The sequence below is a fragment of the Echeneis naucrates genome, chromosome 12 (assembly GCF_900963305.1).
Source record: "Echeneis naucrates chromosome 12, fEcheNa1.1, whole genome shotgun sequence".
Taxonomy (NCBI): domain Eukaryota; kingdom Metazoa; phylum Chordata; class Actinopteri; order Carangiformes; family Echeneidae; genus Echeneis; species Echeneis naucrates.
Genome location: NC_042522.1, coordinates 11,844,944 through 11,859,606, shown reverse-complemented (window position 1 = coordinate 11,859,606; position 14,663 = coordinate 11,844,944). Strand labels below are relative to the sequence as shown.

The 14,663-nt window shown below is 39.5% G+C and overlaps 2 protein-coding genes across 4 annotated transcripts in view; both read right to left on the bottom strand.

Annotated features, from left to right (window-relative positions):
- pdlim5b (PDZ and LIM domain 5b) overlaps positions 1-1,733 on the bottom strand; it is a 33,003-nt gene extending 31,270 nt beyond the window's left edge. For all 3 annotated transcript variants that reach the window (XM_029515660.1, XM_029515662.1, XM_029515663.1), the window contains exon 1: positions 1,579-1,733. The gene's annotated coding sequence lies outside the window, so the exon portion shown is untranslated. The remainder of the gene's footprint in view (positions 1-1,578) is intronic.
- A 4,069-nt stretch (positions 1,734-5,802) lies between these two features.
- Positions 5,803-12,441, bottom strand: opn4xa (opsin 4xa). Its single transcript, XM_029515507.1, has 8 exons — positions 12,308-12,441; positions 8,575-8,708; positions 8,047-8,250; positions 7,772-7,943; positions 6,906-7,067; positions 6,571-6,678; positions 6,312-6,486; positions 5,803-5,955 (listed from the first exon to the last, which is right to left on the bottom strand). The coding sequence occupies exons 1-8, from the start codon at positions 12,439-12,441 to the stop codon at positions 5,803-5,805; spliced, it is 1,242 nt and encodes a 413-aa protein (XP_029371367.1).
- Between the last annotated feature and the right edge of the window lie 2,222 nt (positions 12,442-14,663).

The following is a 14,663-nucleotide window of genomic DNA, read 5'->3' as shown; positions in this document are numbered from 1 at the left end:
GCATCTCATCGACAAGCTGCAAAATCATATGAATTGCAAAATCGTACAAATTGAGGAACTTGCATATTTTCACATTGTTGATATTTCATTTCAGTCGACGCCTAAGAGCTGACAATGCTGTCAGTCTCCTGGAGTGACACACCCGTGATAAATACTTTGATCCAAAAGACTTGGCTGGAAGACATCCACCCATTTTTTAAAACCCCACCATCCAGGAATACACAGCATCAAATTGCTCACAAGAGATTCCTTCACTTCTCAGTTTCATAGCCAGCTGGTTCACCTCTGCAAAGATGTATAACATATTGGTAGAGAAAGAAAATTGCTGAATTCTGGCTCACACTGACTCAAGTTATGCCAGACCCACATTTCAGCAGCATTTCTTCTCCAAATATGGACAGAACAAACTTCAGACTCCATGCTCATCTCATGTCACTGCTTGTTTTGCAGTCCCTAATGATATCATGCATAGACATGAGCAGACACACCTTTAACTGTTCCCAAACAGAGGAAACCAGTCAAGCTCTGAACATAAAAATTAAATCAGCAGCACCCACTTGAGCCCTTCTTTGGGCTAGCTGGGGCATGAATCTGAGCCTAATCTCTAAAGTTCCTGTCATAATGGTCCTACGTTGTCTAAAATATTTTATCACTTTCAATCCAAGTGCAAGATTCAAAAATCCTTTCAGCACAGACCAAATGAGCCAGCTTGATTACGTTATCTACTGCATCTGAGATGCATATGCTCCTGTAATAGATTGTCTTATATAGTTCAAACTTGTCTGATTCTGAATGAAAATATTGGTGAATTTACAAAGTGGCTACCAAATTCCTAAAAGCCTGCTAAAAATTAAAGCACTCCAAATTGTAGAAAAGCTTTCTTACTTTGAAATCAACCAAAGGTCAACGCTGTTGAATGTCCCTAGATCGTGGGAAGAAAAAAAAAAAACTCTCTGCCTCTGTGTCATTTCACAACACTTCACTGAGAGCGTATTGTTGCCAGTGACATCATTGCAGGACATGTTGACTCACACAGTGGATTAAGTTTTCATTGTACCTAACCAGTGTGATATCTATGAAAACAAAGAAAACAGGCATGATGTGAAATATCTATTTCTCATTACTGGGGGGGAAAAAAAAAAAAAAAAAGATAGACAAAACATGTGTGGTCTTATTCAACAGCTCTACCTGAAAACAAACAAAAAACATAACTGTCAGTATCATTAGCTGACACAGTAACATGTACAGTTGTTGGGAAAAGGCTGATTAAACATGTAAAATCAAAAGTATCAGCTAACTCCTATTCTGCACGCCATGATTTCTACATTTCTGCTGCCTGCTTTAGAGTTTATGATGTTGATTTCTGTGACTGTCCTCCTCCTTCATCACCTCCGTCTGTCCGGCTGGCTGAGACGATCAGACATTATTATTAGTTCTTCTTCTTTTTCTGACAGACTTTGAGCTCGGCTGAAATTAAGCCAGTAAAACAAACGTGTAACTGTCAGCGGTGCGGCCGCGAGTCGCTTCGGATAACCGGAACAGCTCGGCGCCATGAGGCGGTCCGGTGCCGGAGCTCACCTGGTCGAGGAGCCGGGTCCGGTGTTCAGAGGCGGAGAAGCGTGACTTCAGTCCGTCGGTTGTCAGTTTCGGAGCGAACTGGACTGAGCGGAACTCAGACTTCCGCATATAAGCCGTTCCCCTCCGGCTGCCGGTGGGAGGGGTTCACGGCCCGCGTGTGTGAGAGTCCGACCGACGACCGGAGGCGACCCCGCTGCAGGCCGGGGCCTGTCCGGGCAGCCGCCGGAGGCTTTATCATCATCATTATTATTATTATTATCATCATCACAGGGGCTAATGGCACCTCTGCGGTGCTGCCGACCTCCAACCAACTCACAAGAAAACAACAAAAGCTAGCAGAAAGCGAATGAACCCTGTCACGTGTTCACTTAATGATTTCGCTTCATCTAAGATGGCCTAACCTGTGACCCAAAAAGAGAAACACCAGCTGATCAGCCCTGTTATTATTGTCAAGGTGCGATTCATTTGACCAAGAAAGCAGTTGTGCACAATGTGTGAGAAAAACATGTTTTATTAGGTTGAAAGGAATACTTTTGGTGATCCGGGGGTTGATAAGTTTGGTTTTGCCTAAAACAAAAGTGGCTGATTATTTGTGTTTATCTGTATCTGTATCTGTATCTTGAAGTGAACTCGGAAGGTCTGTCTCTTCTGTCTGTTGATTATATCTGTTGGTCTTTAATCAGAAGGTTTCTCCCTTAAATGTCTCTGTTCTTTAACTCACATCACATCCATCACTGGGTTGGACTAATCCTGAATTAAAATCAAGCATTACAAATGTTCTCGTTGGTATTTCTGAGTCAAGGAAAGTGATGAAATTCAAGTAAGGAAGTAATTTGTCAGGGGTCATGAATGTATTTAAGTGGAATATTTTTTGTGACGCTGGAAAAGAAATATTTCAACACGTGTCAGGGAATCAGTGTGCCACATTGCATCGATGTACAATGACATCATTCTTTCCACTAAATGTGTCCTGTACAGCTATTTGTCAGACAAGTCAAATGCCATCCGAACATACATAACCACCAGAAGATGTCATAGTATCGATGCTATAAATAACTGAACAAATGTAGTTGGTCTACATAATATCAAATAAGGAACAGATCATTTCATTTTCTCTACTTTAGCAGTAGCATTGCATAACTTGTGTACATTCTAGCTCCTTAATGTCATCTGTCAAACCTTCACAGGATTTCATTGAATAATTTCATTTTCCTTTCACATATGTGTGTGTGTTTTTATTCCCTGTAATGTCATTTGCAACTCTGTTTTATTCTTTTTATCTTTATGAATTCAGTCATTTAATGTCCAATATGCTGTCACTGTGATAGGGCAGGTATTGAGAAGCAGGTTACCAAGTCTTCAGCGGTATAGTTCTGATGTGCTCTCTAGTGGCCAGCAAAGAAAATGCATGCTTTTTAAATGTTTTGTGTATCAGGTCACAGCTGATACCGTGTACGACTCAAAACATTGAGTCTGAGTTGAAAAGGTGAAAAGTTTTTAATTGGGTTAAGTGAAACTGGGTTTGATTTTCGTTCATTGTGTTGTGGATATTTGGGGTCCTCACCATCAGGATGCTAATGGGCAGATTGAATATACAATTTTAATATTACTGAGACAAAAGTGTTTGTTATGCATCAGTAGTAGCAACAGCGTAGACTTCTGTGAATTTATTAGGTGTCAACTCTAGACATTTTTCATGCATGCAATCCATCAGTGTCAGTGGATTATGACTGAAGTGTAATCCACAGTTTCAGTCAGCAAAGGGATCAGTATACTCAGGGTGTCAGCTGTTAAATGACATTTTAATCACAGTGCTGTTTCACATCACTTTAAGAGGACACGGCATTTCAGGCTTTATCAGTGTGGGTCATTGTATCCAATAATTTCTTACTAAACATGACTTTGTTTTGTGTATCTGATGCCTCTTGTATCCTTTTAAATAAGCATACATTGATTGCTGTTACATGCCAAAAGGCATGACCTATTTGGCAGATCACCAGGATACCAACTGTTCGAAGCCGCTGCAGCTAGATGCCAGTAGATGTTTGCATTGTGCTGCACAGCTCCGATGAGCTTTCTTTCAACTACGTGTGTGCCATGTCAATAGATGGGGATAAATGGTGGGAAGCGCAGCAGCAAAAATCCCCCTTTCCAGTGCTATTGAACCTCTGATGCAAGTCCTTTATGTAGGGCAGCAGAACATACCTTCACATCATCTCGACAGAACTGGATTAAGCAAACCGGTCAGGACATCCTGAAATTATTATTGAAAGACAGTTCAAAAAGTATTTTTATGATGTTTCATGTGACTGAATGTCCTGCTATAACTGTTCACATAAATGACCTCAATATTTCAGGCAAGTGCACCAGGGGATTACATAGGAATATTAGGAAAAATGATATATAGTGTAGCACACCAACTTCCTGGTAATAGGTCACATGTTAACCTGATCCATACTGCATATTGGTTTATCGCATCAGTTGAATGTCTCTTTTTCCCGACTTTTCATCTCTATTTACTACAGTTGTTCTATTGTCCCAAAAATGGGCTAAAAAGCAAAGAATTAGAGGAAAATAAATCTTCAATCCACTTTGTAGTAAGTGATAAGCTATCTGTGGATTTTCAAATAATCATAGCAACCTATTTCTATATATTTGATTGGTAGGCTTTCCATTTGACAAATGATGAATACTGTTGATAATACATGCACAGACACAATTCAATAATGTATCAAATATCGATCAAATTTTACTACATGCAAGTTGTTCAAAATACACAATTTTCTGAAGTTTTTTTTTTTTTTGGTCTTTTTGTCTTTTTCACTTAAGACTGAATCAAAAGAAATCACTGAGGCTCTTTGATCAAATGTTTGGTTCAGTGTCTAGTTTCATTAGTTGAAAGGGTCACGGGGTTGATTCGCCGCCAAATTTCAGTGATGGCTGCTGTGCCAGTTTGATTGAAACTGGTAGTTTTGATCTAAGAATCTAAATTCTAAAATTATAAATTAAATGTTAAATTCTTTATGTCAGAAATGTAAAACACTGATCTCAAAAATTGGATAAAAAGCTTGGCTTGTATAACACATAATTATTAAAGTGCCTGAAGTGAAGATACAGCACATATTGTCAGCGACTTACAGAACATGAGTGCTGTCATACATCACTACACAATGAGTCACTTAATAAATGCACTATGAACATCATAAACATGTAAACTGTGCATCATAGACATAACATTCACAAAAAATAGTAACCAAATGTTCTAATTGCTAATTTCAATTAGCACGGCTGAGGCCTAGTTTCAGTTGTAAAGTAAACAAATTTAAAGTGAGCTTCCTCATAAAACATTTCAAAAGGCCCTTTGACTTTTCTTTGTTTCCCTGTGAAGGTTTGAAGCACTGAGGACATTCCTTTAAAGGTAGCGTGATGCTGTATGTCAGCAGCTAGCCTGAACAGTACTGCTGTGTATGTATATACAATTGCACAAAGACTCCATAAAATATGTTCCATTTGAACTCCGTGGCTAATTAGTTCACATAAAAGTTTTTTCTAAGCTGCATAAAAACATCAGCTTTATGTTCTTGGACAACGAAAAATAAACCTTACCCTGTGTCACAGTAAAACGTAGCCACAAAGAAAAATAAATATAGCCAACCTTCAGCTTCTTGGTGTTGGAGAGAGAAATCTTTGCACAGACATATTTGTGCAGAATAGTCCAGACGCTATAAACTGAGCAACAACTCTCTGTCTGCTGTGCGTGTTCTGCTTTTCTTCACAATACTCATGACGCAACAGGCCTTTTTCAGAGTCGGGTCTGATGGCACAGGAGTGCATACATAGACTACTCTCCAGAGAATCTGTCTGGATTAGGACCTGCGACTGCTTCTCCTCTTCCTTCAGCTGCACTTGTTGTGTCTTGCTTTGTTCTTGTTCACCCTCTCGTTCCTGCTCTCTTTTTTGCTCATCTTTCTGGCATCTTATGCTTGCATTCAGGGCTCTCTTCCTTTTCCCCGGCTGAGGGTATAACCATGTAAACAGAATCAGGTGATAGGTTGTGGTCATATCTGTTCAATGAGCCTCGCTCTGTGATGGAAGTCTAGAAGAGAATTTGAACGAAATGTGATTTTAGTTAGTTTGACTTCTTGTTGATGCTGATGTGGCATGCCCTTTAAAACCTTTGATTTTCAGATGGTTTGTAAAATCAACAGACATAATTATAAACACCTACCTTACCTGCTCCTGGCTTTGGGTTTCTTTTTTTGGGGGAAGTTTATCCAAGGATTTGTACTCTTTGTCCCTCAGAGCTGCAAAGGAATAGCTGGACTTCAAACAGTGGATCTGGTCAGTGGGGTCCAGCTCCACATCGCTCCAGACCTGCTACAAGGCATATACACGCCTTAATATATGTACACGACGGAAGGGTGCAGCACAGCAGTAAATACATATTCAACATACAGGAGAGAGAAAAATGTTTACTCCACATTTCAACTTCTGAGTTAATGTTATGCAATTTATACAGTCCTTATGCAAAGAGAGTTGTTTAAAATTCACATTGCATAACACAACTTTAGACCATAAGTATTCAACCCTACAGTAATACTACCAAAATGCATAATAGCATTTAAACTATACTCAGATAGACACAGCACATTGTGTACAATTGATTTGAACTGATTGCTTGTATTTTTGTTTTTCGTCGCTCTTCAAACGCTGAGTGAAGAAGCCTAACTCACTGTGTCTGATGTAGACATGGAAGAAACTCTATGAAACTTGGCATTGGAGACTGACGACTGTCTGCTCAGCACTGAGTCCCTGAAGGAGGACTCGCTGTGTGACACAGATAAGCAGTCTCTCCTGGGGGCCTGGTTTAGGAAGTGTAGACAGGGAACCTTTTCTGCAAGTGTATCCCTGTTGAAAAGACCAGATTTGGCAATATAGGTGCTACATGTCTTGCAAGCTTGTCCAGCAAATCAGTTGGATCGCTGCACTCACCTGTACTTGGAGTGAATGATGGCATATATAAAAGGGTTGTAGATGGCTGAGGCCTTGGCAATAACCGCAGGGACAGCTTTGGAGTAGGGATTGAGGATGTTTCCGTATCTAAAATGTGTAAAGCACGTGTGACAAGTAGACCTGCGCACCACCCACAACTATGATACAACAATAGTTAGCTTGATTTTATCACACTTAGCATTTCTTCATGCCTCACAGAATGTTGTTCTACAAGAGTTGGAACACAGATTATGGGTAACAGCAAAAAAATGAACTGCAGAGTGCAAGTAAGCAATCCTCAAAAGAACATCAGGGAATCAATCATGTATATTTACCCAGCCCAGGCGATGAGGGTGACACATGCATAGGGCGACCAGGAAAGCACAAACACTATGATGACAACAAAGGCGATCTTCGCCAGCTTCCATTCAGTCTTGATGGATTGCTGCTGAATCAGAGTTGACTTCCTCACCTGAGAGCCCAACTTCTCTACATTTCTGTTAGGATAGAGAGAAGAAACAGAGGAAGTTCTAAGTCTAAATATATGAGCTTATTTGGAAGGCAATATTAATTAAAATAAAAATAAAGAAAAGCAAAGTTGAGTTTGTTTTGTGCATTTTTGTAATAATCACCAGAGCTAACAACCTCGACCTAAATGCATCCCAAATAGCTTGGAGATGCTGCAGGAATGGGCTTCCCCTTTTTTGAAGAATATGTCCTGGAAAATGAGGGTTTCAGGCTCAAACTACCTCCATCACAACCAAGAGGAACTCATTATCCCAAAATGGTAGCCTCACAAAGAAAAGGAAAGCTGAAAATTAAATTGCCTTTAACGCAAATGATGATGTAAATAATATCAGGAAGGGCTTGTTTCGTGGCTACATTTGAATGACGCCTTAAAATAGGATCGCTTCACCAGCCTGCATAAGCCTTTGGGGACATCCCAAAAAATAGGAGGCAGTGTATTCTTAACTCTGAGCTGAAAACAGACTTAAGAGGAGAAATAGAGATGGATGAGTGCAAAGGAAGCCTCCATGAAAATGAGCCATTCTGCCATCACATTCAACAGACTATATCATAGAAGGGTCCCATGAGAAACATATGAGAATTGATTCTCAATAATTGATTTGAGAGTATTTACGAGTTATTTGTCAGAAATGTCAGTTCTACATATTCACCAATGTTACAGTAATTCATTCACCTGCTCGCATGGCGGATTGCCAGGAACATGCACAGATAACAGTAGGATATAATGCCCAAAGGGATGAAGAATACAAAGCAGCACAACATCAAAGTGTAACTTTTATTGGCGGGAGTAGATGTCACGTAGTCCCACGTGCATGAGGTCATTAGTCCCTCTGGTATATACGAACCTTTAGGAAAAAAATGACAGATAAGAAATCTGAATGGTCTCACCATATAAAAAGTCAATAATTACATAAAAAGTATAAAGAGGTGAGAAGGCAAGTTACTTACTCCAACCTAAGAGTGGTGCAAGGCTCCAGGCCAACGAGTACAGCCACACTAGAGCAATGATGAGACAAGTGCGTCGCTTTGAAGTCCATTGTAAGGCCTGCAGAGGCTTGGTGATCACAATGTAGCGGTCTACAGAGATGGCCAGAAGGTTTATCATGGACGTGATTCCAAATAAAGCTCCACAGAAGGCATACATTTTACACCCTGTGGAGAAAAGTCAAGAAGGAAGGATGGTCATGATAAATTTCTCATCCTGACTCTTTTACTTGAGATACGCAATGTGATTCCTCAGCACTCCAAACACTGATTTTATTTCATATAAAGTCATCCTGAAATAATATGAAAACATTTCGCATGGAACAGATGCTTTTATATTAGATTTTAATCACAGCATAGACATAAAAAAGTACTATATTCTATAAACAGATCAAAAAATAACCGTGATCTTGAATTCATCAAAATAAAAATAATGAATGTGGATAATCTAGTGTGTAGAGTACAACTGAATAATAATAATAATAATAATACCTGTTTCACCAAAAATCCAGCCCTTGTATAGAGAGTTAACAAAGAAGATCGGTGACTGTGTGATTGCCATCAGGAAATCACTGACTGCCAGATTCATGATGAAGAAATTGGGAGGAGTCCGTAGCTTCTTGTTACTGAAACACAAGATGATTGAAAAGTCTCCAATCGATATATATTGCAAACGGTTGAAGCACCACAGAGCAAACAATCAACAAGATTAAAGCAATTTGTTGTGTCAATCTTGGCTTGTTTGAAAGTTGAAAATCTCGGGTTTTATTGGCCATTATCCAAATGCTGACATATAGATAGTTTCACTATCTTAGATTGCAGACATGAATTCATTTTCCCAGTTTTATGTTCACCTCTTGTAAAGGGCACAGTAAGTCCTAGTTAGACATGTTAGGGTGTAGGAGGTATCAGGAGAGGAGGTCAGATCAGTCTGATGAGATTATTGAAAATGGAGAGGGAGGCAACTGCTCAGGTAACATTTTGTAGTCTTTTCCACCATCAGCCAACCACAGATGAGAACAATCTGGACTGTGGTTGCTTTGAGTGTAGGGCCACAGATGCAGATGACACTCCCCTGAGAAATGCAGGGACCAAGCAGTTGCACACCCAGAAGTAATACTCTGAAGGAAAGCAGGAGTGACATGAATTAGATTCAGGCTGCCATTGATAACCAGTTTAGTTCGATGAGTGGCGGAGTGACAAGTGCCCCCTTCAGGCTGATCAAAGACCAGCATCATCTGTACGGGCTCCACCATGTGTGAAGCGTGGCTCGCCAGAAGGACATTGCAGTGAGAGACATATTGTGTCCAAAGGTTGTTCTTAAAATTACTTTCTCAGATTGTGGAAGAACTTTTTTGCCCCAGAGAGGTGCACAAACATAAATAAAGGAAGAGGTTAAAACCCCGGCCGATACAAGATCAATTCAACTTTACATCCTTCTGTACATAAATCTTCCCGCTTTACTTAACGCTAACAGAGAAATCAACAATACTGAAACATCCCAACACTAACTTTCTAACAACACTAATTATTTTCAAAGTAGGTTTAACTCAGTGATTCAAATGCATTTGTTCCTGCACACAAATCACAAGATCATCAGCAAACACGTAAACAGTGTTCTGTAAATCAGAATGATACAAGCACACATTCAATACCAGAAGAATCTCTTGAGAAAGTCCCAGTCAACTAGTTTTCGTGTATGCCGTGCAACAGTCAGCAAAAGCAAATACAACTTTTTTTAATATTCACAGCAGCTGCAATGAAAACGAGTCAGGCAACAAATACTTCATACTATCAAATGAAATGCAGTGTTATAGAAAAGAATAGGACGAGAACTTCAAAGCAATCAAAGCAACATTGGCAATCTATCCTCATAATGGCTCCTTTCGTACTCCCTGAGGGAGTGGATCAATTGAACGTGTTTACATTTACATTTATATTTATGCTCTAGAGCACTATAGAGCAAAGGTGGCAGTTCCTTTTCTATGTCCATAGGAGGACGCAGATGGTCATGATGTAATGCATGGCAATGGTGTGTGCTTGATAACACTCCATAACTCCCTGCCCATATTTCAGATGGCCTTTTATCAAATCATAATTATACATGTGCATATTTATAGGCTTTGTTGCATTGAAACAAGTCCCCAGAATGGTTCTGGGCAGTTAAGAGGGCTTCTCTGTTTTTTTCCAAATTTATAAGCACCTGAATCTAAAGCCAGTTTTGCTAAAAGGTAGAGGAATATTAACTGTTTATGGTTGATATCTTTGTATCTGTGATGTGTCCGTGTCAATGGGCATTTTACATTCACATTTAGTAGATTATATCTATTTAGTGTGACGATAGGAATGGAGAGTAGAGGGACATACATGCCAGCTGAATGTTAGTTTCAAGTGACTTGATGGCAATGGTGTGCTTCAGTGTGTGAACACCGACACTATTAGACCAGGACTGTCGTGTCTACAGTAACTGAATATTACTGCGACAGCCTTTGGACACCATCTTCCTTGTTTTGCCCGCTGACTCTTAGACGAATGAAAAAAGTAGCTACAGCACAGACAGATATGTTGGAGTGCATTTTTGGGTTTACATGCAGGCGAGTAGGTGTGGACTGAGCAAGTGTGAGTGGAGTGCAGAATCGAGTGTTGCTGCATTTGAGATCGCTGTGTATCGCTGGAGGTTGGCCCTTAATGCAGAAAACATGTCAGGCCCAGGATTTTATCTGACACTCAGTTCTTCACTGCATTCACCAGCACCATATACCCAGGAGCTGCCATGGTCTCTGGATAGCATTTACTCCGGCGTGTGTTTGTATACTAAATTTTTATTTATATCTTTTCAAGTGGTTTCAGGTCCTGAATGCATATTGAGGGGGAATTTTGCTTTAAGTGTGTAACAGGTACTATCACAAACTACGAACGAGAGAAATGAATCATTTTTTGTTTGGTACAGCTTTATAATTCAGTTGCCTGGATCATCTCTGACTGGTGTATTCTGATAGATTTGATAGATCATCCCATTTGCCTGATGTGCTTTGCTGCGCACCAACCGAGTTTGTCCTCGCTCTGATATGAAGAGGCAGTTATTGCCCCCAGCAGTCAGACACAAGCGCCCTTCTTCAGCTTTTAACACCAAGTAGGAAGGCTGGTGAATGCAACTTTGGGTTACTTCTTTTAGTGGAACATAACAAGGCAGGGAAATGAAGGAAAAAATTGCAGCAGTTGTAAACAAATTTCTGTAGTCAGACTGTAGCTCAGGCTGTGCCTGCACTGCCTGACATCAGTACTGTATTTAATGTTGCCCATACATGCTGACTAGTACATGCTGAATTGCATTACTGTTATTTAAGCTTGCCTCCTCTCTTAATTTGGGTGAGGTGGTATCACAGTGTTGACTGTATATGTAGATAAGTGAATAACTGGCTGAATTATTGAATTCATTTATTGATTTATCCGTCACAGCTAGAAAATCACTAATCTGCTTCCTGGTATTGAATGCCTGCGAGCTGCTGCGAAGACCTTTCTGCCTGCGCTGGTGACATCCACTTCAGAATGCAAGAACATACTGTGCTCCCACGGTCCATCTGTGTCTGCCTTGTGTGACTTCAAACGATTCGTTTTTAGCACTAATCGCATGTGAAAATGTGATAGGCTGAGTGAGGCTTCTTACGATCACAAACATAGATGCACTGATTGCTGCTATTTATTTCAATGAGTACTTACAAGGCTCTTACATTCTCTTTTTGGAAGCAGGTGATTGAAATAGCTGCTGGTACTTGGTGTTGAAGTGATCCATTATGGAAAGGGGAATCAACTGCATATTATATATATATATATATAAAAAAAAACAAAAAACAACAAACTCCACTCCACTACAATATTTGCAAAACATAATTGCAAAACATCAAAAGTGCAAAAATATTATGTATTTGCAGTTCATATAAGTCATAGCGATGGCATTAAAGGTGCCAGTTAGAACTATATCACTTTATTCTGTTTATCAGAAACTTAAATTACGACTAATGGATTTGTTATAGAAGACATTGTCTAAACTAAGTAAAGTATCTAAACTATACTGTAATATAATTGTTAGAAATATTGTGGCTGGAAATACAAAATCAAGAGAAAAGTCTAGCGATTTGCGCTGGACTGAATAATGCTGCTCTGAAATCAATAATCACAGGCAAGTACCTTCACCAACACCCATTCCACAAGCCAAAGCACTTACCAGAAAAAGGCATACATGACTAAGGCATTGCCGGTAACTCCAACTGTTCCTATCACCAACACAAAGAAGGCAACGATGTAGTGAGCGTGATCCTGGACATCCACCTGCCGATAGAACCCGTGCTCCACGTCCATCTCTGTGGCAAGAAACAGACACAAACACACGCAGATGTCAGACTCAGCGGGTCTTTGTGCTCAGTATGTCCAGGAGATTTCATGCAAATCCCGATCTTCCTGCCTATCCCACTGACCTACTAAACTCTCCAGTATTATGCAAGGAGCCTCATGATGATGATGAGTAAGTTACATGTCTGGGGGGAACATATAAAAAGATGTGATAGCACAGTCTGCAACATCGCTTTACTTCATGTCATCATTGCCTATCTGTTCCTGCAATAATGCAGAGCTAATGTTGTTGCATTGATAAAATTGTCAATTCTCCTTACCATGAAACCATGACACACAACAGACATGGAAGTGGAAGTGGATGATGATTGCATTTTACAATCTAAATGGGACAATACAACCCAAAAGAATCAAATAAGACAATCTACAATTCAGTTAGGTTTCACAGATTAAGAGTGCTTTTACATTTTTTCCGCAGTTTTCTTGGAAATGATTTAGGTTTTATAGGCCACAGAATCAGAAGGAACACAACTGTCAATGCAGATTAATCTGAATTAACCTCCTGCAAATCCTTGCAGGAAAGTTCCCTTAAGTACAGTTCGTTGTTTTTTTTTTTTTTTTTTTTTTTTGGGGGGGGGGGGGGGGGGGCTTGGGAATAATTCAATAGGACGGGCAACAAATGACACAAAAATGTTTATAAATAACTCGCAGAAGTCAACATAGCTCTTCAGAATGGATGGCGGTGTGAAATGTCTCAAAGTATATGAGGACATGATTCTTGACAGTGACATGATTCTTTTACGCCAAATAACTGAGAATCATTCAATGAAGAGATGATTAAGTCAAGGCATTACTGATAATGAAAATTGCTGTATGGACCTTGTTCCATGCAGCCACTGCTCCGCTGCAGCAGTGATTATAAGAGGATTTCTGTGTCTTGTTAATGTGATGAAATAATGAGAGCATACTGATTCATGGAATAAAACAGCATTTATCCTATGTAAACCCATTTCCTGGCTGAGTCTGACCTGCGTTAAAGAATGGTGCCAGAGCAGTGTAATTCTATGTGCAACATAAATTTCAGAGGACAAGATAAAACATCTATCATGTTTCACATTAATAATTAGTTTGTTCAAGAACAAAAACATGTTTTTGAGAAGCTGTGTCCGCTGCAGAGAGTGAACTAAAATTGGGTTGAGTGATTATATCGTAATTAATCCAGAGAGCAGCAGGAATCATACTCATAATGACTGAGAAGCATGTTTCCGTGCCGTTAATGGATTTCTTTTTTTATTATTAATCAGAGTTTTAGATATATTATATATATATTTTATTTATAAAATTAAAATGATAAGCTCAATAGTGAAGTACAGTCCACACAGGGAGCGCTTGCTTTGCTCATGAAGCCCTACACATCAGAGGAACTCTTACTTCCTTTCACTGGGCATCAAAGCATTGTCTCATATTCTAAAGGCATATAAATCAAATTCACATCAGATGCAGTGTGACTGTGCTCACTTAAGCATGTGCTGTTTATTGCTGGAGGAAGATTTCCTAACTTGGGCAGGCACAGTGCACGTGTTCATGTTCATTGAAAAACTGCTCATGTGACCATTATGGGCACAAATAGACTGAATATTATAAATAAGCTTCAGGTGAGGAATGAAAGTTGAGCCTGCTTCATGTTGTGTTCAGGATCATTATTGTTATTTCTGGAAATTAAGGTTTACACGATTAAATATGCAAAAAAAAAAAAAAAAAAGTTGTAAAAAGGGCTTCTCTAAATAATTTTGTAAGGAAGGATCTTGGCACGCTTATCGGTTTACTCAACAAGTGTGTTTGGTAGAAATTTTCCGCTTTAATAGAAATTAAGTTGTGGTTGCATTGCCGTTTGTAGGAAATCTTCCCTTCATGAAAATGGCACAAGCTGAAAAAAAAAAGAAACCCAAACAAATATGCCTTTGTAAGACCATGACAACGCCTTAATGTTTTGCCTGATTCTTAGTTATAAACAACGCAATAAATAAAAAAGTAAATTAAGCAATTAAGCAACCCTGTTCTTTGGTTCATGCAATTTACAAGAAAAAAATACAGCGATAGGTTCATCAAATCAAATTAATTGCAAGCCTGTTAATAAAGAACTGATTTACCTGATACAGAGTGAAGGAAGCCCTTTTCCTCTCCAGGGAACCTCTGCGTCTCAGGAGAGGAGGGGTGAACACACTGGTGAA

What these genes read in the sequence shown, in the direction of transcription:
- opn4xa (XM_029515507.1), bottom strand. Translation starts at nt 12,441, where the DNA reads ATGGACGTGGAGCACGGGTTCTATCGGCAGGTGGATGTCCAGGATCAC. An exon ending in TGCACCACTCTTAGGTTGGA is followed by an intron (nt 7,944 to 8,046) that starts GTAAGTAACTTG and finishes TTTTTCCTAAAG; the next exon opens with GTTCGTATATACCAGAGGGA. An exon ending in GCAATCCGCCATGCGAGCAG is followed by an intron (nt 7,068 to 7,771) that starts GTGAATGAATTA and finishes CTATCCTAACAG; the next exon opens with AAATGTAGAGAAGTTGGGCT.